At 34.2% G+C, this 27,836-nt stretch overlaps 1 protein-coding gene across 1 annotated transcript; it reads left to right on the top strand.

The window, feature by feature from the left end:
• Positions 1 to 11,488: 11,488 nt before the first annotated feature.
• Positions 11,489 to 13,188, top strand: LOC129770413 (uncharacterized). Its single transcript, XM_055773243.1, has 6 exons — positions 11,489 to 11,663; positions 11,728 to 11,877; positions 11,943 to 12,221; positions 12,281 to 12,433; positions 12,485 to 12,600; positions 12,664 to 13,188. The coding sequence occupies exons 1-6, from the start codon at positions 11,606 to 11,608 to the stop codon at positions 13,129 to 13,131; spliced, it is 1,224 nt and encodes a 407-aa protein (XP_055629218.1). The 5' UTR covers positions 11,489 to 11,605; the 3' UTR covers positions 13,132 to 13,188.
• The last annotated feature ends 14,648 nt before the right edge of the window (positions 13,189 to 27,836 follow it).

The raw sequence follows: 27,836 nt of genomic DNA on the forward strand, positions 1-27,836 counted from the left end.
ACGATATTGAAGACACTTATTGTCAATCAGTTTGATCGTGTAAGGTGCCCATAACAAAGCACATGGAAATAGTAGTGAATGAAACGGTGAGAAAAAGGACTGCAGTTTATAGACGTATTTTACAGTTGGTTCAGGTCAATCACGGAGAGCAACTACGAATTGTACAGTCTACCCAAGCTCAAGCTCAAGCTTAATTAGGCTCAAGTGGAATTATATTATGTTTTGTTGTCAATTATTTTTAGTATCAAGATTTCTGAATGTAAAACGCATAATTGAAAAAATATTTCAACCTTGAAATAGCTCGTCATACCAATTTTTGTTGCACTATACTGCAATTCATTCATCGAACTAATCAAACGATTGTTTGTATTTTTGTCATTCGCAAAAATTTTGCATCTTTCACTTGTTCAAATATATGTAACATCCGAATAAAAAGCCTCCTATTGTTCAACCGAATTATGCAGGTAATGACAACATTTTTGAATGCCGATGCATAATTCATTTGAAGTATATAAATGTAACTGAAAAGAACAGTTTCATCAGTCAAGTTTCATGCTCAAGAATGAAGCATTTGGTGCATATAGTGGTTTCCATTGCGACTTTTCGGCTGGCGTACGGATGTAAGTTTATTTTTTTTTGCTTTCAATAATGGAAATTATTATTATTTTATTCAATGTTTGGATTTCTGTTGGTGGTGAAAACATTGAAAACTTGTAACGATATAAGTTTATTGTATTTATTTAAATTAGTAAGGAATTTAGATTAGCCTTACCTTACCCTTTTTGCGAATATGCGTTCATATAATTATCAATCTTTCAACGTTTTATTTATTACGTTCTATAATAATAGAACAATTTTTTTTAGTTTCCGGAGATATGTAAAAACTCGGTGGAAATAATATATATAGTGTATGATATAAAAACTGTCTTTGTTTGTAAGACAAGCTTTGTGCACTGTCTTTGTCAGGCGCGAAACATTCGAAAACAAAAATACTAGTTTTTATAACTATAGAACCAGTAGAAAGGTTTCCACTCCTTCGTAATGTAGGGAAAGTGCGGGTAATACGGACAGTGGGGGTAATATGGGCCGTGGTTGATTTGTATAGTTACATTTTGTATTTCAAATTTCTGTTAATGAGAACCCGTTCTACATATTATTCCATAATATGTTAACCACCCTAAGATAATGAATACTGTTCAAATGTAGGAAAGGTAAACAAAAACTGAAAATTATACATGATTCCGCGTGTGGATGTAATTTTATCGGCTTCGATATTAAGCATTTTCAGTGGTTTAATATCAAAATTCAATTTACTAATGCCTATATTTCAGTTCTTGAGTTGACATAGAAGCGATATTAGGTATGTTCGGCAAAGTAAATTCATTTGTGAGTGCAAAATTTAAATTATTGGGTACTGGTGAGGCGAAATGGACAGTGATGTCATCCAATCACATCCAATACATAATGGAAAGTGATGGAAAGAGTATTATCTATATCAGTTGTTGTACAAACAAACGATAAGAGAGCGAAATTATTTATATTACCCGCATCCACAAAAATGTTCTACTTTTTTGTCTGTCTAAATTTAATTCGGTAAAAAACATTGTAAAACACTGTTTCGTGGCACATTTGGCCGATTAATTCGAAAACCAGTGAATTGCACATAACTGCATATATGTTTTGGAAAGCATGAGTTTCTAAAGATATAATTGAAGTTATTCTTAACATGTCCGTATTACCCCCACCTCCTCTACGTCAAATTCGCATGATTACAACATGCGTCCTTTGTTTTTAATCAGTTCAAAGATCCTATTCTGCGTGCTTTTTTTTTGCTTTTTTGTTTGATTTCGTCGTTTTAGCTTTATATATGTCCTATATAAGCATTAAAAGCATAGCAAGCATTCGTTCATTGTTCTATATGTGGATAAAGGGTTTATAGCTATTGTTTAAAGCCTATTGATTACTCTGGGGTTCCACGGAAGTTAATCTCGGCTGAAGTGATAGATTGCTAAATGTGATCAAAATTTCACAGGACTGCGAAAATGTCAATGAATCAAAAAACGGTAGGATTAGTGATCCCCGATACTCGTTCGATCAATCGATTAATCGAATACTTCCTACAGAAATCGATTATTAATCGAACGAATACTGCACAACCAATAATAGAAGCGAACGAATAATTTACGTCGATTAATCGATCCAAACCCAGAGAAAAAAAACGTACGGCCGCTGCAGTTTTATCCAATTCGCGTTGAAGGCAAGGCTACTTGTGTGAAGTTAGCGGATAAAAGTTTTTGTTGCATGCAAGTTTCTCTTCAACGTCTTGTTGGATTTAAAGAATAATGAATTATTTAAATTGAAATAAAATGAGTGTTTATTAGGCAACTTCCTTCGAAATCATGCTCATTTGTTAGAGAAAGAATTCATTCATCTTTGAACATGTATCATTTTCTTCTAGATCGTGTCAGATAAAAGTTATAGAGAGAAACGTGAGCATGAGTCTATATAGGAAAATATACCATATATTAAAAATCAAAAAAAGTTGTTCGAAACATAAAAATACGCTTATCTGGGGATAGTCTCATCCGATAGAGAATTGTTACACCTATCTTCAGCCAGAATTTCAATTTTTTTATCGGGTCTAAAAAAAGTTATAGATTGAAAAGTGAACATGGGTAATGAATTTATATATGAAAAAGCCAAATTTTGAAAATCAAAAAAATGTGTTCGAAACATAAAAATGCGCTTATTTGGAAAAATGCCTAATCGATAGAAAATCGTTTCACCTATATTCAACCATAATTTAAATTTTTTCAATCGGGTCTAAAGAAAGTTATTGATTGAAACGTGAACTTGTGTGATGGGTTTGTATGAGTAAAAACATGCCAAATTTTGAAAATCAAAAAAAGTTGGCTTATTCGATAGAGAATAATGAAGAAAAGAAGTGATCTGCAACAGCTTTGCAGAATATAAATCTCATTGTTATCAGGCATTCACTTACAAGGTGTACACGTGTTCTGTTATCTTTTTATTTTTTTTTTACAACTAGTTTATTTTCCTAAACCAGAAATAAGTGCATTAGTCCTGCTGAAAGCGTGGGATCAAATTCTTGTACTTGAACCAATTTATTTATTATGGATCTACATAAACTACATGGCAAGCCAGTTATGCCTAGAATATCAACATGAGACAGTTGTGTTTGGTGTTGTTTTTTTTAAAGCTGGGACAAACAATAACTTTTTTGTATTTTTCCAGAAGACTAGGCATAAAAATATCGTTTTATGAAGAAAAGTGAAAATTGTCGATTAGTAACATGGGACAACTATGCGTAGAGCGGCAGAACAGTTCATTGCCATTTTCAACATCCGTTCAACGAAGCAAAAAAGACTGTAAGGAACGTAGCTCACGACACCTTTTGGAATTGTTTCAACAGAGTGGCAAAACAAAATAATAGTAAGTGTCGCGATCATGAAAAAAATCCAATTGTTAACGAAATCGACTGTTAAGTGATTCCGATTCGAAAACGATATTTTCGCAATCACGATCATTATATTTGATGGTCACTCTAAGCAGTATTATACCCATCTGGCAAAGTTCGCTAGTTCATCATTCAGTTCTTTGCAGTAACGTTTACAACTGCTGAAAGTTATTATTCATTCATCATTATATACAACTAGTTGATTTTTGAGTACTGATAATAAATTAAGGAGGTATTCTAGTATAGTGGCACGAATTTCGGATGTTTTTTCGAATTCTGAATAAATAAAACAAAGATTTTAACATTAAAACAAAAATTGAACGGAAGAAAATATACATAATTAGATAAGTTACAAGTTGGTAAAGTGGGAGTAAAGTGGAATGATTTTTATAACCTGTTGTGTTATGATTTATTTTGTTTTAATGAGAAGTTATTTATCCAGCCGAATAGTATATATAATTGAGTTATAATTGAGTACCGAATATCTGCTTAATCTCTAGTTACAAGTGTGAAATTTACCTTCTTGATTCAACGCCATATGAAACATTAGCTTTCAGAGGATCAATGAGGATGAGTGTAATCAATATTAAAATACATCAAAATAGAATGGTAGTCAGGTTGGTGAATTAGAACAATACTCTAATTTTTTTTTATTTTTCCTTCATTTTTAACTTCTTTGATTCCAAAGCTTTAAATTTGTATATAAATTATTGTTGAATTTTCCAGGTATCATATAAACCTAATCCTCCTCCTTTCACGGGCTTGGAACCGTCAGCTTATTAAGCTGGCAGAGTTGAATCCAACTAATGCTTATAAAAAATATTCCAAAAACCTACTTCTAGCATAAAAAAAGTAATATTTGAATATAAACTATTTGTTAATTTTTATTTACTCTCTGAAATTGTACTTGATTCCAACACACATTATGCAAGAAAATTGTGTGGAATCTTTAAGTAAATATTTATCCCTGATGCAGCCTACATGCCACCACCTATTGCATTTTTTGCAGTTCACTCGATTTAATGATCCCGAAAACGATGTGTCATTTTCTTTTACTCCGCAGCCCAGACACATTTTTTCAACATTATTGGAATTTAAAATAATGTTTTTCAAAATTCTCATCCTCTCATATTCAGGATCGAATGAAGCGCTCAGAAGACATTGGTTGGTGAGATACATCTCAATATTATGGAGAACATGAACTCCACGGTTTATTCTATCTGGTTGATAATTGCATTTCATAGCCATTGAAGTGAATTTATTTAAAATATTGAGAAAATTTGAAATTTTACTATTCCTGGTGTGTGTCTTGAGATTCGTTTTGATTAATTCAAACATTTGATCTGAACTATACATATGCTTAGAATCTATGAAAATAAATAATTTTGACGTGGGACTACGTCTAACCGGAATATATGGAGGGTAAAATGAAAACCTAAACACAGAACATGCAGGAAAAAATGAAAGATTTCGAATGCTTATAGCTCGAACATTTCGTACTGGATAGGAGAGATGTTTGCATCAATTGATAGGGAATATTTCTACGCATCTATCGCAACTAACAAAATGTTGTTTTCCATAAGATAAACAATTGAATAACTGTAAAATATTAGGCGTTATCTAAACGCTCTAACTGCATCGTTTTGATTGGCCCGATTTACGGTGTCCCTAACACAGCCATCAAAACCAAGCAGCCTTGGGGAAATCGGCATTGCAAATACATGGAAGTAGGGGGACTTTTGTTCTCATCGAAAAATGTTCCCTAACACAGACTTTAAAACCAAGCAGCGAAATCGACATTGCAAACACACGAAAGTAGGGGGAGCTTTTGGTCCCACCGAAATGTGTTCCATAATAGAGATTTCTAAACCAAGGTGCCTGGAGAAATCGGTATTTCAAATTCATGCAAGTCGGGGGTATTTTTGTTCCGACTGGAATGTGTTTCCCTAACACAGACTTCAAATCCATGGAGCGTGCCCTGCTGAAATGCTGAAACACGCATTGTACTTAGAGGGGTTTGGACTGGTGAAGCTGGAGTAACGAATAATTCTGAATTTTCCAATTTACGTTTTCGGGAATTTTTATTAAAAAAAGGTGTGGATGTTGCATCAGGTCGTTCAAAATTCTCCATTTTCGTATTTCGCGTATTTGGCACTCGCAATTTGAATCTTTTAACGATTGTATTTACATTTTGTTCATGAATATGTAAAATATAATCATCGATTCTTACCCGATCTTGATTGCCAATAAAGGTGCAATTTTTAATATCACATTTCATGTCCTTCTGATATTCTCCAATGGTCCTATTATTAGATCGATTGAATTTTTGCCTCAATTCAACTTTCTGTGTTTCTGGATAATCCTGTTAAGTTAATAGAGGGGTCCAGAAAGGTAAATATGTAATGTATTTTTTCAAAAATGTGTTGATGAAGGTATAAATCGAGTTTGCTTCACCACAGCTTTGAAATCAATCAATCCTCGTTGGTAAAAAGGACTTGACTGATAAATTGTCTTGAAATCATCATAATTTTCTGTGCCAAAAACATTACTTACAGTGCAAGATTCTGTATCACTTGGTATTGATTCATCTTCTTTCAAGAAACTTAAATATTTTGTCAAACGTCCATAACAATCTAATTTAACATTTGTCTTTTTAGTCAATAAATATCTGAAAAATAACTTTAGAATATCGTAAATCGTGTCTGCGTATCTTATATTGAACAAAAACGCAAATACAATTTTACAGAATTTATTATCCGGATGATATTTCTCTGGTATGAATTTGTCTACATCCCTGTAAAACATTTTCGTCAAATGAGAGCTGCACAGCTTGAGAACAACAAAATCTTATTTTTTATTCAAATTTTCATCTAGAACCCACGCTTCACAAACTTTGAGATACTGCACTATAGACATTGCATTAAAAGATGACATAAGTGCATTTATCTCAGCTAATGAAAAATCTGTTGTAACAGTTCGAAAAATAGACGAGAGTCTTTTTTTCGTGTTGTTGACTATAAAATTTGCTATCACACGCAAATTAGTCTCAAAATTCCCGGTGTAGTGATTTTCAGTAAAAAAATTAGCGATAGGAAATGGTTTTAGCTTGTCACGAGGACAAATTTGAACGCGTGCAATCAAACTGTACAGAAGCATACTACTACCGGATATGGAATACCATTGGACACCAGTCGCATCTAGATGAAAGTCAAGTGGACCGGATTCAACTGAAATATTAATAAAAATGTCAAGCTGTGCTTTGGTCATCAGAAGGATATTAATAGGTTTGTATTGCAAACTCATGATTGAACTCTCAGGCTTCCTCGACAACTCTCCAAGCGCAGAGAAGACATCCTTATCTTCTCGGAGCTTATATCTAGCTTCAGAAGCCATTTTTCTGGCTGCATCATCAGAAATACAACCTCGAAGGTTCCTATCCAATTCAAACGAAATTTGGTTCTCATGAAGAGTGTCTATTTGGTTCTTGATGAAATCACGAGTGGTAGTTTTCAAAATTTCCTGTTGTAACAAAACTCTTTATTTTCCCGAATTTGTGAGGCCAATGGAGTTGGGTGGGAAATATCATCCATGTCATGAAGAATTTTAAAATCAACGTCATCATCTTCCAAAGGATCAAAGGTAGTGATGAATATAAAACGTTTACATGAAAGGAACATGCAACGTGCAAAAATTTTAATCGTTCGTTTCGTTTTTTTCAATGGAACGTAATCTTCTACACCTTTGAAATAAGCCTGACATGTACTATTGGGATGTCTGATTAAATCATGGAATGTTGTATATGATTTCTGCTCTTCAAGACTGTCGAATTTAATTCGCTCTTTATATCCAGTCTTGAATCTAATTAACCTGTTTTCCCCATCTAACAAACATTGAAATTGCTCTCGTCTCCAAACGAGATCTTTTCCAGAATCCCAGAAATCTTTCTTTCTAAATTATATATTGTCCCTTTGCGGTAAATTAGCAGGGTTAATATCATCTACCTTACCAAGAGATGTTCGTGCAACGAATAAATTTTCATGTTTCGAACAACTTTTTTTGATTTTCAAAATTTGGTGTGTTTTTCTCATACAAACCCATCACACAAGTTCACGTTTCAGTCAATAACTTTCTCTAGACCCGATTAAAAAAATTGAAATTCTGGCTGAAGATAGGTGAAACAATTCTCTATCGAATAAACATTCTTCCAAATAAGCGCATTTTTATGTTTCGAACAACTTTTTTTGATTTTCAAAATTTGGCTTGTTTTTCTTATATACATTCATTACCCATGATCACTTTTCAGTCTTATTACTTTTTTTTAGTACCGATAAAAAAATTGAAATTCTGACTGAAGATTGGTGAAACAATTCTACCGTTCTTCGCATAGTTGTCCCATGTTACTTTTTGACGATTCTCACTTTTTTTTCATATAACGTTGTTTTTATGCATAACTTTACGGAAAAACACAAAATAACATATAGTTTATTCCCAACTTAAAAAAAACAACATCGAGTTCAATTGTCCCATGTTGATATTCTATTCATAACTGTCCCACCATGTATTTTTTGTAGATCTATATCGAATAAGTCGGTTCAAGAATTTCATGTCACACTTTCAGAACTAACTAACTAATTCTCAAACAAATAAGAAAAAGTTTAACAGAACACGTGTACACCTTGTTAGCAAATGCCTGATAACAATGATTTTTATATTCTGCGAAGGTGTCGGAGATCACTCATTTCTTCATAAAACGATGTTTCTATGCATAATTTTTCGAAAAAACACAAAAAAAATTATTGTTTGTTCCCAGTATATCAAAAAACAACATCAAGTTCAATTGTCCCATGTTGATACAGGCATAACAGTCCCGCCATGAATTTGTAAACCCGTAATCAAGCTTAATTGATTCAGTGAGGGGATCTCATCACATTTCATTAAACAATAGTATAGTGCTTATAAAAAACCCGATGTATTGCTAAATTGAATTGCTTAAAGCTTTTGGTAGACAAATATGCGAGAAAACTTTGATTGCGTTTTCCTTAGTTGCTGTGTTTGGAAAATGGGATAACTATGCGTAGAACGGCCGAATTCTCTATCGAATAAGCCTATCCCCAGATATGCGAATTTTTATGTTTCGAGCACCTTTTTTTGATTTTCAAAATTTGGTTTGTTTTTCTTATATAAATTCATTACCCGTGTTCACTTTTCAGTCTATAACTTTTTTTAGACCCGATAAAAAAAATGAAATTCTGGCTGAAGATAGGTGAAACAATTCTCTATCGAATGAGACTATCCCTAGATAAGCGTATTTTTATGTTTCGAACAACTTTTTTTGATTTTTAATATATGTTATATTTTCCTATATAGACTCATGCTCACGTTTCTCTCTATAACTTTTATCTGACACGATCTAGAAGAAAATGATACATTATCAAAGATGAATGAATTCTTTCTCTAACAAATGAGCATGATTTCGAAGGAAGTTGCCTACTAAACACTCATTTTATTTCAATTAAAATAATTCATTATTCTTTAAATCCAACAAAACGTTGAAGAGAAACTTGCATGCAACAAAACCTTTTTTGCGCTGAACTTTTATCCGCTAACTTCACACAAGTCACATTATGTAGTCAAGTTAGGCCATCATCGTCATCTCACAAGGAAAATTGACTTTTCTGCTGGAATGCTATGTGTGATTTAAGCCTGATTTAGGCATTCATTTAGATATTCACCGTCCTGACGAAAAACATTGACTGTCCTGACCAACTGCGTTAAATCCCCCTCATTGCATCCTGAAATTGATCTTTATTTTTTGGACTAGCCATGTAAACAATAAAAAAACAAATACAATCAACAATTTTGAAAACAAAATCCATTTTTTTGCAAGTGAAACATTATTTCAAAAAAGTAAAAAAAAGTCTAATATGTCGATCATCTAAATCAGTCCACTGGTTCAAAAGATATGAATCTAAAAAAAATTTTTTGACGTAGGACTTCGTCTAACCGGAAGATATAGGGGGTGAAATGGAAATCTAGGCACTGAACAAGTAGGAAAAAATGCAAGATTTGGAACGCTTATAACTCGAGCATTTCTCAATAGATCGCAAAGGTTTTTGCATCAATTGATAGGAAATATATCTACGCATCTATCATAACGAATAACATTTCATTTTTCTTGAGATAAATAATTGAATAATTGTGAAATATCAAGCATTGTCCAAATGCACTATGTGCCCATTTTTGATTGGTCCATTTTGTGCTTCTCAAATCGTACCGACCAAAACGGGCAACCAGAGTAGCAGCGAAATACAATGAAGGAAAGGAAAAAGAAAAAAAATGAGGGAAACATTGGTCGCAGACTCACACATGCGTAATTTTCGAGCCAGCCAGTCAGCTTAAAAATCCCCGCTCCGCTGCTGTAACGATCATTCTCATTCAAACCGTACACCACATCGGTTCGCATCACAACACATCAACAAACCAACCCAAGCAGCCATGTCTGGACATGGTAAAGGAGGAAAAGTGAAGAGAAAGGCAAAATCCCGCTCGAACCGTGTTGATCTGGAGTTCCCCGCAAGGGTAGCTAGGCCGAGCGCGTTAGTACCAGTGCACCAGTCCACCTAGCCGGCGTTATATAGTTTCGGCCGCCGAAGTGATCGAGTTAGCTGGCAAAGCTGCTGGCGACGATAAGAAAACCCGCGTTCGGAGCAGAACACATTCGGTTCGGTGGACATCAAGACAACAGGTAGTTGCAACGAGTGGCGAGTGGGGAGTGGCAAACGCAATCGCAAAACGGCAGCAGGTAGCAGATGAAAAAAGTTTGTTCTTTTTATAATCTGCTTTGGTGGCAAATCCAGAACAAGGCGGCATCGAGGGCGTTCGAAATGGTTTTTTTCAAAACCACGAGTACTAAGTTTTCTAAATTGGAACCATTCCATAAAACAAGGCGCTTTTCAGGGCCATTAAACCTTCTAAAAAAGAGTTTAGGAAATACAGTTCAATGCTTTCTAAAACATTATCCAAAATAATAATAAAACACAAATTGATGTTTTCATAATTTGTTTGCCAGGATCTGATGAGTATGTGAATTTGGCAGTTGTTCTGAGCTTATTGATAGTTGGGGACTTTCCTGATTGTTCAATTTTCACCAATTCTTAAATTGTTTCCAGATTGAAAGTACAGTAATTTACAATTAGTTCGGCATTTAGCTAATTGGACGGACATGTAATGCGATTTATTTAGTTGGACATTTTTGTAAACATAGAGATCCAAATTATGACCCCACATTGAAAGTCGACACTGTACCACTGTCATCGCAAATGTTCAATTACAGGTTAAAATCGCCTCCAATGCGACACTGAGTAGTGATAATGCGACGTGCCATTGAATGTAATTTACTGTAAAATATGTCACAAGCTGGATTGGAAGAAATTTTCCAACTGTGAAAGCTGTGGCGAGTGGCAAATGCAATCAGAAACCGAAAGGTTTAGCCGAACAAGATGGGGATATCGAGTGATAACAAAACAATAAACTCTTTAGATTGAAGATAATTTTGTGATCCTGAAAAGGACCCTTTTTAGCCTGCATGTGAATCCAACGAGCGAACAAATCGTAATGAATCTATTTTTTTGCCATCGCTCCCTTTCAACGCTCATTTGTTCGTCTCGTTGGACTCGCCCCTCTGGCTGAGTCTGCCGATTTGTCTCTATCCTGTGAGTGTGTACCGCTAGAGTATAAAACACGCGGACCCCAAAAAAATATCTTATTTTTTTTCAAACCGTAAACCCGTGTGGTTGAATTTTCTGCACCCTGAACTGTAGCTAGAAAAAACTAACTATAAGTTAGTAGGAGGAAAGCATGTCGCTGCTAATCTTGATGAAAACCAAACTATTCGCGATACAATGTCTATCATGGAAGCCTCATGTAACTACATCTGGTCAAATATTCATCATGTGAAAGAATTTTTTTTTTGTTAAACCGGATAGGTCTAAGTAACTGGCTGGAGGCATTTTTGAATGAAGCAAGTGTATTGATGCTAGAAAACTTCAATGAATCTATGTGCAAACAAAAAATGTATAAAAATGAAACGCCGCGGTATTTTTGCCTAGTTGAGTTCAATCTTCCAAGATGAGCAAATTAGCGTGTATGCTGGTTTTAGCTGTGACCTTTCGTCTCGTTGATGGATGTAAGTAAAAGTGCCTTTTAATGATTAAATCGCTGACAGAAAAACGAACGTTTTAATTGCCCAGCATGCGAAGTGAACATAAACGATTTAGCTGATCCAGAGCCGGTGTTCCTAAAAAGCAACAATGAGTTGTGGGCACCAGTAAATGGTACGCTACAATGGTCGGAAACTGATCGAACTCTTATAGCATGTCCGGGTAGCACTATTGACGGAAGTAAGTGTTAATACAAATGTATCGTACACACGTTGAATCAAGAGACTAACACGTTGGTATTCTAGCAAACTTGGAAGTCGCATCAATTGAATGCGTCTGCGGTACGACCTTTCGAATTCAAGGATCCACCATTGACATCAGACGTGTGGTGTGTCAGAGAAGAACTGATAGCATTGTGTGGAGGAAAACAGCACCCCAGAATTGTGCGGTAGATGGTACACTGTTCAATATTGGATTCGACATACCCACCGTCGGTAAAATTCCCTTGATTGAAGTATGTTACGATATGCGTTTGGCCGCACCGATCTATTCTCATCACGAAATTCGAGGAACAGCAATAGGATGTAAATCATTTAAATTTCTTGGTATGATATGGTTCCATCAGTTTGGTTATCTATTCTAGCCAAGATTAAATCCTTTACACGTCCAAGATCATTCAAATCGGACATGACTCCTCCCGAGGTTGATCCATCGAACCTGTTCACCATAAGGTCATCTTTTGCAACGTTGACGAATTTACTTGGAAGTGAAACTCAAGCGAAAAAATTCATGCCACGTGAGAAATACTAAGTATCATTTTAAACATGTTATAATCCACAAAATGTAGATAATTCTAGCCGTTTACGTCTCTCAAGAGGTCACCTCGCTCCAGATGCTGATGGGATCTTTCGATCGTGGCGCCTAGCCACGTATTACTACTTGAACGTTGTTCCACAGTGGCAGGTAGGTGAAACTACCAATCAAAGCATGACATTTTAAACAAAGCACATTTAACATTTCATACAGATATGCAATGCCGAGAATTGGGAACGCGTTGAGAGTATAGCTCGAAAAATGGCCAAAAATATGCAAGAGGATTTAATGATTTACACCGGATCTTCAGGAGTATTGAATTTACCCGATTCGAAGAAGAAATTGATTCCATTTTACCTCACTACTGTGAAAGAAAGTGAAGGCACTGTTAGTAAAATACCTGTTCCATCTCTGATGTGGAAGGTATTGAAATCACGGAAACAGAACGCTGCAATTGCATTTGTGCAGCACAATAATCCATTCCTGGATGAGGCAACTATTTCGGATAGATTATGTGACGATTCCACACATTGTGCTCAGTATGGTTTTGTGAATGGGCAGTTTAAAAACGTTACACGTGGCTACACTTATTGCTGTACGGTTGATGAATTGAGCTCAAAATTACCTAGTTTGATTCCTTCGGAAGCTAGAGCAGCTAAGGTTCTTTGCGGTCCAAAATGATTGCCAAATTAGGTTGTAAAAAATGTGGAAGTGAGCCCTGAGGAATTTGTGCACGATACAGTCATCTATTGTAAAAAAATCTATGAGATAGCTAAGGTAGCTCAAGGACTATCATGTGAATATCATGGAGCTGAAATGATGAAATAAACATTACTCGAAAGAAATCTTTTTTTCTCGTGTATAGGTCTATCTCACAAAAAGCTTGTTGAATCTTGTGAATTATAGTAGACGATGGAACAGTTAATTGAATTTATGTACAAACAAAAATGTGTAAACAAAAAAAAATGCGGCATTATCTTCTGTCTAGTCGTGTTAAATGTTTCCAGATGAACAAATAAGTCTATGTTACAAATAAGTGACTTACCATCATCGGTCATTAGGCCTACTGAGAATATTTTTTCTGATAGGTGAACGAACATATGGTGAGTTATATTAGCAATAAAATTTCACGACAAAATTGAGCATTTATGTAGATTAAATTTCTGGAACACTGCATTGTCTTTTTACTGAAACTATTTAGTTTCTAATCTATTTACCAGCATGTAGGGAATCAGATATCGATTGATCATTCACATATTTGGTGTCTTATGAAGACATCGTGAAATATACATATTCTTAGATAAGACCAAATCATATATACTTATTAGTTCATAGAAGTCGGACCTAACTTCACAAAAGATTGATTTATCGGGTCTATTCACCTACTATGAGTATTATCTGGTGAATGCATGTCTAAATTGTGAAAATAATTCAATGAACAGATCATTTCACGTCTCGGGACTATAAATAGCGTGGAAAGATAAGAGGATCTCTTTCAAGGGAAATTAATTCCGACCGAAAAGGGTTAAAACTGATCCAATGTTCTATATTCATTATCATCGTTAAAAAGTTTAATTTCGCATATGCGAAAAGGTGATCGCAGCTATTCGATTTAAACTTCCATGAAAATGGATTGCCCCGGACCTTCAAAATTGTCTAGTATTTAAAAAAATGTTTTGAAAGGGAGGGCATAGCGGTCAAGCTAATCACCACCCAACCGATCCCGGGAACCATTCACCATAATATTTCACCAGTGAGTATGTTTACGAATACCAGTGAGTATGTTGAATGCTAGCAGATCCAGCGGACTTCGTCCCTTGATCCGCACTATGAAGCACAAAAAAAGACCAAAAAAAAAGCTTGCTATTAGATCGTCATTTTTATTCTTTCTGTTTGTGTTCTTTTACTAACATATAGACGTAAAACGAGGTATAACCTAAAGTCCAATCTGATCACCATTAGCTGCGATGATTTCTTTGAACCTTTTTGGACATGCGTTGTATCTGATTTTAGAGACTGTCGTTCCAACTTTGAATTTTCTGAATCCCATTTGCATGGGGTTCTTCAACCTTTCTTGCATTATTCCCAGATCGAAAAATTCAATGGATTCAGCTCTGACAAATTTTGATTGTAACATGCTTGTGTTAATTTTGCTGCATGTGAGGGGGGAAGAGTTCTGCTGGGAGATCCATTTGCGTAGTAATTGGCGTCAATTTAAACACCTGCCTCTATAAAAAGTAGAGAAAGACTCTCTGCCGGCTTACTCAAGAGACGAATGAACTCTCAGAGTTTAAAGTCTCTCTAATTCAATACCTTCCTTCCTTCTCTGCCGAAAATATTTCACTCCAAAACATGACGGTATTTTCAAACCATGAAACCAGTCTTCCGAAAAACACTTACACATGTCCACGCGATTTGAAAATTCCATGTTTTTGTTTGAATTCGAACATGATTTTCGCTAGTGTTGAAAGTCTATCCCGAACACGAACAATGATACACAAACATAAACATTTGAAAACAAACACGATGTTTATAATTCAAGAACATCATGTACAAACATATCACCCGAAGTCGCAGTATTCATTGCTTTCGTTTCGTTTCTTTTCATACACGGAAAGAAATTATTCATCCCAAAACATTTCTTCGTAGAATACTTTTTCACAGAAACGAACTTGAAATTTAGTTCGCATTACAAAAGTTGCACGAACTAAGAGGCTATGAGTTCATGCACATTTTGCAAGTCTGATTAAATAATCCTTGGTTTCGTGCAAAGAAAACATTCTCTAAATAGAAAGAAGCTTTCTATGAGATTTTTTTTTGCGTGCATGTTGGCAATTAAAGTCTGGGGAACCGACTGCACAGCGGGCGACGTCGTACAAATCCTAACCAAAAAAATAAATACCAAAAAAATTAGTTTTATATGCAACCTTCAGCGGCACACAGCAGAACCAGCAGAGAAATTTCAGCGGCTAAAACACACCATTAATTTCTCAATGTTATCACAAACTGAATGAAGGAAAAAACTAAAAGCTTACACTGCACGACATATGCTATGTATGCATGCGATTGCATCATCCTTTCTTTTTCTCTTCCTCGCTCGATTTATAGCTCGGCAGTATTGGCCATTTGTATTCCAGCCAAAATTGTTGCTCCCGTAGTCGAGTGGTTAGCGTCACGCCTAACATGTCACTGCTGAATAATTCTGGTGCTTTATGTTCGATTAAAATTATAGAAATATTGTAAACAAAATTTGTTGTGGGTAACTAAATATCTCCACCACGCTCTATTCAATTTTAGTACTTGTTCAAATAGCTAATAATAACGAATGTTACATGAATTCAATATATAAATTGATGCGTCCACTAAATAATGATATTAATAGTGAAAAACTCTGATATTAATCGACGTTTATTTTGTTCAGAACAGATAAAGAGGTTTATTTTATTTGCCCAATATTTTAGACGAAGCACCCATTGTCATGATAGGAAAGCATTTTTTCCATATCAACATACCAACACACCACGCGTTGAGTGGTGGTGGTGTGGTGTCCGATTCGCTTCTTCTACTCTACGCACAGCCTGTGCTTGGGGTGAAAATGCAAGAGAAACTGTACACCATGTTCGAACATCATGTGAAACATTGGGATTAAACATCGTATGTCCAAACATACTACGAATACAAACATGTCACATTTTCAAACATAGGTACGAAAAAATCATGTTTGTATTCAAACACAAAACTGCGAACAGCAGCGTGGACATGTTTATCCCGGATGCAGTGTTTTTTGTGAAACATGGAAGACTGCATGAAACTATTCCAAATGATGATAGAATATTGACAGAGAGAAAACATATCATCTTCGAGTGAAAAAAAATGCTTTTTCGTGTCCAGAAGGGTAAAATGAAAAAATAAATTCATTTTTTTTTTAAATGTACAGCTGTTTTACATGACTGAGTTATCCCCATAGCTACTAGTGCTGTTGCAAAAAGTGTTTTCTAAGAGTAAAAAATAAGAACATAAACGTGAACCTATATCCTTTTCGGTTTGGGCCGTGTATGTGGGAAAGTAGAAAGAAGGATCTCTTGTTTCGCTCTCTCATATCGGTCTTATATCGCTATGGTATGTATATATATATTATACAAATGCTGTACCAGTATGGGAGAGTGGCAGATTTTCTGTTATTTTAAAGCTAATTTAAAGTAACAGATCAGGATGTCAAAACATGTGCTAAAATTATTTTTGAGTATAGATTCTAAACTTCTACACTGAAACAAAAAGCTGCTTTAGTTTTTCAGGCCATCTCTATAAAAGTTCTATTAGTGGCAAGATAAAATGTTATTTGCATCAGTAATCTGATAAAGCAGTAGGTCTCATTTGCAGTGCCATTTTTTCACTTAGACTTTTAATCAGTATGCCGAGAAAAACAATTTGTTGAATCAAAAAACCTTTTATTTTTCTTTATTTTGTGACTTCTTATTGATGTAAATAATTTTTTTGGCACATAACCCTAACGCGGATCAAAACACATCAAATATGAAAGCATAAGGTTCTGTGTCTATGAGCACCAACGAACACTTTACGTAGGATTGTATTTTACTGAATTGAAAATTTCAAAAACAATCAAAAACAGTCAAAATCTGTTTTTGAAATTTTCAATTCACAAATTAGACTAATAAATGCTCCAGATGGAGGCCTTACAATTAGGCCATTTGTTACAACTAATTCTTCAAACGGGTTGTATAAGTTGAAGTGACTGACAAACCAGTGCAGGAAAGCAGCTGGTACAAAGTGTGATGCGCTATGTGCGGGGGAGAATGCGAGCATTGTGCGATATTAACATACATACATACAATTACAATCATGTTCGTGAATTATTAGAAAATGCATACTGCTGCTGGACATCACTGCCCATGTTTGCATAGGAGACGTAATCACCAACACAATTAGTGTTGGGAAAACGCAATTTAGTTGTTTTTTTTTGCCTACATGCGTAACCATGCAAATTCCCAATGAAATAATCTGTCCAGCTGAAGGATATTACCAAAATGAGGGCCTAGGAGATTTTGCGGATTAAAACATTTTTTTCCCATTTGGAAAACGCTTGCGCCTTCCTAATGCGAACAATCAATCGTTTCAATGAACATTTGTTCGCATAGCTACACGTAATCGCTAGGTTGCTCTGTCTGTAGCGTTAGTATTTAGATTTCCGATAATAGTCAAAACGTCTCCGTCGGTAGTTTCAGTTGTTATCGGATAAAATTAAAAAGGTTTGGAAGAAATTCATTGAAATGTCTGGAAAATGTGCTCTGGATTTGTTGTGAGGTTATGATAGTACTTTTTCCTGAGTACTCTTGGATATGATGAGAACAGCAGGTTCGTGTTTTTTCAATTAATTGAATTTGTAAAGGCAATCTGCAATGTTGGTAATTTTAGCAACATGATTTACCGATATCACGATGAATCGCATAAAGACGGAGGGGTGACGTACCAACGGTATGGTACGACTAAATGCTGAGTATGTGGAATAATTCGATGTCGAATCCGAGGAGTTATAATGCTAAGAACAAATATTATTTTAATTTTAAATCTGGTCTGATTGTTTCAATATCTACTTGAAGATTCAAATGCAGAAATTTAGGTATTTATAACATTAAAAAACACAATTGCTTCTCTTTGCTTTGTTCTTCCCAGTGCAGTGTACAGAAAATAGCATTTATATGAGCAGTGTTTCAATGGTTTCTTATATTCATCGATTAAGAAACATTAAGTAATAAGACACTATTGAACTCTACAAAGAATGTGATTCAAATGTAGATTTTGCTTATAGCACATCATACTGACAATTGTTGGTTTTCGAACGTGAAAGCTGTATGGCTGTATGTATCGAAACGTGAAAGCTGTACATTCACTATAGAAACGTTTCGTTTCGTATATTGAACTGTGATAAACTGCTTTAAAGTTTTGGAAAACACGAGTTTCCAAAGATACAATTGATGCTCTTTATAACTTTATAACATTCTGATACTTATGAACAATCTTTTCCATCACTCCAAAGTGTTACAATGGCTGAATTCTGCTGTTATGATTTTTTTCCCACATTCCTATGCATTCAACGCACTGTGCTTTGTCTTGTGTGGGTGACTACTTTGTTTGATATCAGTATTACTATGAGTAATAGATAGCGGTACTCAGGTACCGCTATCTATTACTCATAGGAGCACCGTATTGATTCGTGAACAGGTTCACTAGACATCAAGCTTCGTTTAGGAATAGCATAAGCTGATACTTGATTGAGTAAAATATATGATTAGCATGATTTCTTGCAGTGGTGGCTGAGAGCAGACAGACGACCACAAAGAGTAAAAACAATGTTTTTTTTTCACATAACCGATTGCAGTGTATTTATTCTCATTTTCGAATTTAATCGAACCTTGATAAAATCTCATCGGTTACGATATCACCATTGCGTAAAGCTTTTTTTCTATGTTTTCTAACCGAAATTACAGTAGAGCCCCGATTATACGCGGAATCATATGGAAAAGTCCCCGGGGATAACGTAATAAAAGGGTAAACATTAGATGAGTTAGTGCAACACCAGTCAGCCACTCGCGATAAGCAAAATACGAGTCATCATAATATCGATCAAGCCAAGCGAGCGATCGATAAATAAACATAAACACACAACATCAACAATCATCCAGACTATAAACATAAACATCATGCCACCCAGATCGTTCCCACCAAGTATGCTGAATTAGAATAAGATTAAATATTGTAAACCATTTCATTCAGTATAAAAAGGCAGGGATAATCATTGTCAAGAACAGTTCTATGTGATCATTCAAATAGTGAATGAAAAAGGAGCTTCACTCCGAAATTATTTTTTTTTACATAATTTAGTCCGAAAGTTATTAACTGGCGCCCGAATAGGGACCAGCGCGATTGTAGTGAGTGATAGTAAGATTCGCCACGGAAGAGTGACGCGAACTAAAACTATCCAAAAAAATTCGAAACTCCGACCGCCATTGAGCAGCCGTGTGGAAAGGCTCCACAAGTAGCAATCAGCAAAAGGGAACTAGCCGCCACACCGGAAAGATTTTGGACATCTCCTGGTCTCGACCCGAGGAGGATACCGACCGACAGAGGTTCCGGTTCCGAAAATCAAAGACGAGGACTTTCACCGAAAGAGGTTTCGAAAACTCGCACTTCCACTGGAAGAAGCCGGAAGTTAGAATGCTAGGAATTTTCATGTAAGTACACCAAATGAAAATAAGAGTATCACAAAGTGAGAAATAAAATAAAAAGGGATTTTTACATAATCAAGGGAATTAAAACAAATAATTTTCTATAATTTTAATCAAAGTGAATAATAATTACAATAAAATATATGACGAATAAATAATAACAAATAATTGAATTCAGAAAAAATCAAGGTAATTAACAAAATATATTTTGATAAAAATAATAAATAAATAATAAATAATTGATTTCAGAGGAAGGAAAGGTAAATTTTGAAAATTATATACATTTGAAATAATAAATTTATATAATAAATATTATATAATACAATATAATACAAAATAATTGTTTTTTCAGGTAAGGTTAAATTTTTAACATCATATAAATCTTTTTGAACAATATTCAACAAATTTTTTTGTGAAACAATTATTTCTGATATATTTGATACTGAATACAATATTAAAACATTTCTTTCAGGATAAAATAAACATTTATCACATTTTTTTATTTTATAAAATTCTTTGAAAACTGGATAATTTATTAGAAGCATTCAATCAATTAAGAATAAACAACATGGAACAATTCGATATTAATCAACTCCTGAGTCGTATTGCCGCTCTAGAAGCCGCTTCCGCTCCACAAATTGTTCCTGACTACAGTGATCCACCCCTATATTTCTCGAAACAAGATGGTTCTCCCGTGAACCCAGATACCTTATAGCTTATGACAGTTCAGCAAAAAGGAAACTCTTTGGAAATTTATTACGATGAAGTAAACAGGTTGTTATCATTAATAGCAAACCAAATTAAAACAGATACCCGATTTAGCCATCCAGAAGCTTCAAAAGCTTTAATAGAATCATATAATAAAAAAGCAATAGATGCATTCATACGAGGTCTTGATGGAGATATATACAAATTCATTAGAAACTATGAACCTTCATCTTTGGCAAGGGCATACAGCTATTGTATCGCATTTCAGAATGTAGAGTGCAGAAAAATGCTTACCAAACCAAAACATTTTGACCACACAGCAGCACCAAGAAACTTAATTCCCATCAACCCACCAAAATTACCACCACGAATGTTGAAACCAAATCCCATTCCAAATTTCAGAAATCACAATTTCAAACCCCAGCCTTTCTTTAATAACAACCATAATTTCAGGCCCCCATTTCAATGGAATGCTCCAAAACAAAATTTCCAACAATTTCCACAACATTCCTTTCAACCTAAACCACAATTACCTCCTAGAAATCCTTTTCGACAACCCCCACCAGAACCAATGGAAGTAGATCAATCAATCCGAAGCAGGATGATAAATTATGGAAATAGACCACAGAATTCAAACCAAAATAGACCCCCCAAACGCCAACCTATGTTTAATATTTCTACAAATGATCCCCAAAACTCCCAAAATTCCCAAATTATAGAAGAAAAAGAAGAGCCAATTGAAGAATATATTGAACAGACAGAAGAAAACTATAATGAACAACTTCAACAGGATCAATACTTTGAAAGATACATGAAACAATTAGAAATTCAAGACGACAATGAAGAAATTGAGGACTTAGAAAATGCAGAATTCAATTTTTTAGGATAAAATCTTCGTTACCATACTTCTTATATTATTGCAACGAAAGAAAAGCATTAAAAGTTTTAGTAGATACAGGCTCCAATAAAAATTTCATACATCCAAAATTCACAAAGATATCATACAATGTAACAAAACCCTTTTCAGTTTCATCAGTAGGAGGAAATATAATAATCAGAAAATATTCACAAGGAAAATTCTTCAAACCATACTCTGACAATATAATAAAGTTTTACCACATGCCCGAATTGAAAACATTCGACGCAGTTATAGGTCATGATACTTTAAAAGAACTTAAAGCAATCATCGACGTTTCTGGAGAAAAAATTATAATGCCCAATAATAATATTATCCCACTTTTACAACATAATTTTCAGCAAATCAATAAAATTCACATCAGGAACGAGCATCTAAATACCGAAGAAAAACATCAGCTTACATTATTATTAACTTCATTTCAGGATCTTTTTCAGCCACCAGACCAAAAATTACCATTTACCACCAAAGTCGAAGCAAAGATACGAACAACTGATGATAATCCTGTATATTGTAAATCCTATCCCTATCCTCAATCTCTAAAAACAGAAGTCATAAATCAAATTAACAAACTTCTAAATGATGGTATAATAAAGCCTTCGCGTTCTCCATATAACGCACCTGTTTGGATAGTACCAAAAAAACTCGATGCGAGCAATAAAAAAAAATACAGATTAGTAATTGATTATCGTAAACTGAATGCAAAAACTATAAGTGATAGATATCCTATCCCGGATACGTCAGCAGTTTTAGCAAACCTTGGAAATAATAAATATTTCACAACACTTGATCTTGCGTCAGGATTTCATCAAGTACCCATGTCAAAATCTGACATTGAAAAAACAGTTTTTTTCTATAAATAACGGTAAATACGAATTCGTTCGAATGCCGTTCGGTTTAAAAAACGCACCATCCATCTTCCAAAGAGTAATGGATGATATTCTTCAAGAACACATTGGCAAAATATGTCATGTTTATATTGATGACATTATTATATTCGGAAAAACACTAAATGAACACTTGAATAATTTGAAAATTGTACTGGAAACACTAAGAAAATCAAACTTCAAAATTCAACCAGACAAATCAGAATTCTTGAAAAATGAAGTAGAATTTTTAGGATTTATTGTTTCAGAACACGGCTTAAAACCAAATCCAAAAAAGGTTGAAAGCATTGAAAAATACCCAGAACCAACAAATTTGAAAGAATTAAGAATATTTCTTGGACTATCTGGTTACTACAGACGTTTTATCAAAAATTATGTAGCAACTGCAAAACCTTTGACAAAACTTTTAAGAGGGGAAGATGGCCATCGCGAAATTCCGAAAAATCAATCTAAAGCATTTTTAATCAAATTAGATGCAGAAGCACGAGATGCTTTTCAAACTTTAAAAAGTATTTTATCCTCAAACGATGTTCTAGCTTATCCAAATTTTGAAAAACCCTTCATCCTTACCACAGATGCATCAGATAAAGCCTTAGGAGCTGTGCTTTCTCAACAATTTCCCAACGGAGAAAGGCCGACAACCTTCATTTCCAGAACAGAAAAAAACTACACAACAAATGAAAAGGAGATGCTTGCAGTCGTCTGGGCATTACAAACTCTACGAAATTTCATTTACGGAGCTAAATTAAAAATTTACACTGATCATCTACCACTAACATTCACACTATCACCAAAAAACAACAACGCTGAACTAAAACGCTGGAAATCATTTTTGGAAGAGCATGATTATGAAATGCATTACAAACCTGGAAAATCCAACGTAGTAGCAGACGCGTTATCACGAATCCAAATTAACTCACTAACCCCAACCAAAACGATGACACTTCATACATTCCATCAACTGAAGCACCCATCAATGTTTTTCGGAATAAATTTTTCAAATCGGACAAACCTCATCGCATGAATTAAATATCCCTTTTGAAAAATTCAGTAGACACATATTTGTCGAACCAAATTTTACCCCACAATTTCTAAGAAACACACTTAAACAATTCTTAAATCCAGGAGTTGTAAATGGAATTTTAACAAATGAAAACATAATGGGTCAAATACAAGAAATATACAAAGAACAATTTAATTCTAAAATTGTCAAAGCTAGGTTTTCACAAACACAAGTAACAGATCTGAACAATGAAGAGCAACAGTTAGAAGAAATAAAAAATATACATAACTTTGCTCACCGAAATGCAAAAGAAAACTCTCAACAAATCATAAAAAAATTCTTCTTTCCAGGAATGCACAAATTAATACAAAAAATTGTAAAAAATTGCGAATTATGTAAAACAGAAAAATACGAAAGAAACCCACAACAATTTATACCTGTAAAAACACCAATACCAAATTATCCTGGAGAAATTATCCATATTGATATTTTTGTATACAACTCCAATTTTCTTTTTATATCTTCTATAGACAAATTCTCCAAATATTTAAAAATTAGACCCATAAAATCAAAATCAATTTCTGACATAAAAGATGTATTACTTCAATTATTATTCGATTGGGATTTACCAGCTCAAATAGTCATTGATAATGACAGTTCATTCGTTTCCAATATTGTAGAACAACAAATATTAAATCTAGGTATACAAGTTTTCAAAACACCAGTAAATAGATCAGAGACTAATGGTCAGATTGAAAGATGTCATTCAACTCTAAAAGAAATTGCAAGATGCATAAAAGCATTAAATCCAGATATGACAATAAATTGTTTAATTCAACAGGCAGCACATAGATACAATAATACAATACATTCCTTTATAAAAAACACACCCAAAAATATCTACAAAGGGGAAAATAGAGAAAATTTATCATTTAGCGAAATTGCAAGGATAAGAGATCAAAACAATGACAAAATTATCAACCTATTCAAAGATAAAGAAGAAAAGATCATTCCAAAAACCTATCAACAATATGAACCAAATTCCTATGCATATGAAAAAACAAATTCTCACAATAAACGCAAAAGTCGCTATAATATTATAAAAATTAAAGAAAACCACGATACATATGTCATTGACTCAAACAACAGAAAAATACATAAGGTAAATTTGAGAAAAAACATTACAGAATAAAATTACTCTCTATCTTTACAGATTCATCATTTATGCATACATTGTACACTCCAAAATACATATTCATGATCTAACCAATAATCCACTGGCAATCATACCTTTGGGAAAAGCCCAAATACAAATAGGATATATCAGAATAATTCACCCAATAGATTTATATCAACTTGGAAACGCAGTAATCAAAATTAATGAAGAAATATAAAACAATCCATATCCCAATCCATTGTACGAATTAATACGAATTAAAAATCACAAATTGTATGAAACATTTCTTAAAACTAAACCATTCACAAGAAGACAGAAACGATGGGACTCCATTGGCACCGTCTGGAAATGGATAGCCGGAAACCCGGATGCAGAAGAATTTCGAATCATCAACACTACTCTAAACTCCCTAATCCAACAAAACAACAAACAGGTCATGATTAATGAAGCAGTCAGCAACCGTATTCAAGATGTCACCAATATTGCAAATCAAATACTGTCATTAGAAAAACAAAGAATGAAAAACCATTCGATGGAAATTAATCAACTAATGATCCTATCCAATTTAGACTCCCTTCAGGATCAGATAGAAGTAATCGAAGAAGCAATAATAATGGCTAAACATGGTATACCGAGCAGCAAGCTCCTATCAATAAGAGACTTTACCAATATAGCCACTTTCTTAAATGAACATGATATCTACATGTCATCATTTGAGGAACTTCTATCTCAATCAAGTGCACAAGTAACCCTCAACAATTCTCACATTGCATACATACTGAAAATTCCGCAATTATCCAAAAGCATTTATGAATTCAATTACATCGACTCTATTATAAAACATAACAAAAGGATACTATTAACTGAAAATTATTTCCTACACAATCAAGCACACATTTTCGAAGTTAATCACCCATGTGATAAGCAAGATAACAATTATCTATGCGAAAACACATTTCTGCAAATACCATCCGATTGTGTACAACAATTAATTCAAAGAAAACACTCAAGCTGCACATACGAACAAGTCTATTCAAAAGGATTAATCAAACGCATCAATGAAGCAACAATATTAATCAATGATGCCATAGCAGAAATTTCATCAAATTACAGTAATTCTAATCAAATTATAAACGGATCATTTCTTGTCCAATTTGAAGATTGTGACATATACATCAATGGTGAACTATTTTCAAATCTGGAATCAACCATACCAGGAACACCATACCACCCTACCATTGGCTTAATAGCATGGGAAACGGAAACAGTCGATGACCCTCCTGTGGAATACCTGCAAAATTTAACACTCGAGCACCGTGAGAAATTAGAAACTATCAACCTGCAAAACAATTCCTTATCCTGGAAAATAAATTTATTCGGATCATTAAGTGGAATATCAATTGTATCAATTTTAGTCGCACTTGGAATTTTTTGGTATCTTTCCAGAAACTCCACAAAAATAAACATCAAAATACCAGATAAGCAACAAGAAGACATCCCACTTACAATAAGCCCTGAACCTGATGAACCAGCAAAAAAGGAAATGGAAACTTTCATCAATATACCAACAACATTTCAAACAGCAAACAAACTTTGAGGACAAAGTCATCTAAAGGGGGAAGAGTTAGTGCAAAACCAGTCAGCCACTCGCGATAAGCAAAATACGAGTCATCATAATATCGATCAAGCCAAGCGAGCGATCGATAAATAAACATAAACACACCACATCAACAATCATCCAGACTATAAACATAAACATCATGCCACCCAGATCGTTCCCACCAAATATGCTGAATTAGAATAAGATTAAAAATTGTAAACCATTTCATTCAGTATAAAAAGGCAGGGATAATCATTGTCAAGAACAGTTCTATGTGATCATTCAAATAGTGAATAAAAAAATAGATTCACTCCGAAATTAATTTTTTTACATAATTTAGCCCGAAAGTTATTAACTGATGTAAATATGAAGAAATATATTTCAACATGGAAACCATGTTTTCTTAATGAAAAAATAATAAAGTTTTAATAGGTATACAAAAAGGCAGATACCTCATTGACAAATTCCAGAAAGGCCCATAATTACAAATCGCAATAAACCTGTAAGTGAAACAAACAAGCTTTCTTCAAATCTAATTTTAATCTTAAGGAAATGTACGATAAGTGAGTGACTAGCAGTATTCTGATCGCCTAAAAAAGTCAAAAGAGGGAGCGAAGGTTGTTGGGTGTCATTAGGCCACTATATACCTCTTCAAAAATATCGACGTTATGTTATTAAGCCCCAGAGGCACGGAAGTTAAACGTCTGCAATCTACACGCACACGAGAGGTGATTCGATCGGTCAAATATAAGATTTCGCTTCATTTGTTACATTCCATCAGGAAAATAACCAATGATGTCAATATATTCATAACATCCATATGAAGAAAATATAACCTTCCTATACTCGCGTATAGGTCTGACAGATCGAGCATCAATGAGGTGGCAGAATTAACCCTTTCGTCGCCCCGTCACCCAGATATGGGTGACACTTTCGTCGTTCAAATTGAATAATATTTTTGGAAGGAATTTGATAGAACAGACATCGAAATGTAACTAAAAATAATAAAATCATAGCCATATTATTATAATATTTATACTATACTTTTTATTACTTTATAGTACGGATGGTTTGTACTGCAGTTTTTTGTGAAACCCATATAATATGACTTTGGCATGTGTTATTGTTGTCAATTCGTCTTCAAATTAAGAAAAATATTGCTAGATCATGTACAAAATGTCTACAAACTAAGTTTGATCTCTATTTAATAATTTATTCGCAAGTTGGGCCTTGCAAGAAACTCAAAAACGTGGCGTTTGGCGACGAAATGACGAAATGACTATGAAAACTGAATGAAGTAAAAAAAATAATTTCTGGAGTTTTTCACTCAATTATTTCTTTTTCTTTGAATAAATACCAATAACGCCTAAAAATACACGAAAGCCCGCGCACAGTCCAGAGTACACAAATTACGATTTTACGCGCGAGTATAGGAGTGTTCAAGATGAATGAAGCATCATAGACTGGAAGAAATGGTTGGGAGTGACTCGATTGAAAAAGTTGTTACTCTTTCTGAAAAAAATAAAAGGCACACATCAGTTCATTAGATCTGTTAACTCTTTCCCGTACAACATCTAGTCTCATTCGTGGGTACTTGAATAACATAGGGCGATAGAACGCTCAGCAGGTAAGTGAGATCACATGACGTGTGACGTATTAAATAATACGGGAAGGGGTTAATATCATCTCAAAATTTTAAAGATGTTCCAGAGAAATTTGACTTTCAAAGCATCCTGCTGCAGTAATGATATTTTCCCTTGTAGCGTAAAAAGGTTTGAAAATGTCTCCTGTGCTTATTGAAGTTGGTATTAACATCAATATCGAAGATCATATTGGTATACACAGAGTTAT

The sequence above is a fragment of the Toxorhynchites rutilus genome, chromosome 2, assembly GCF_029784135.1.
Source record: "Toxorhynchites rutilus septentrionalis strain SRP chromosome 2, ASM2978413v1, whole genome shotgun sequence".
Lineage (NCBI taxonomy): Eukaryota > Metazoa > Arthropoda > Insecta > Diptera > Culicidae > Toxorhynchites > Toxorhynchites rutilus.

What these genes read in the sequence shown, in the direction of transcription:
- LOC129770413 (XM_055773243.1), top strand. Translation starts at nt 11,606, where the DNA reads ATGAGCAAATTAGCGTGTATGCTGGTTTTAGCTGTGACCTTTCGTCTC. An exon ending in CTTTCGTCTCGTTGATGGAT is followed by an intron (nt 11,664 to 11,727) that starts GTAAGTAAAAGT and finishes TTAATTGCCCAG; the next exon opens with CATGCGAAGTGAACATAAAC. An exon ending in TCGAGGAACAGCAATAGGAT is followed by an intron (nt 12,222 to 12,280) that starts GTAAATCATTTA and finishes TATCTATTCTAG; the next exon opens with CCAAGATTAAATCCTTTACA.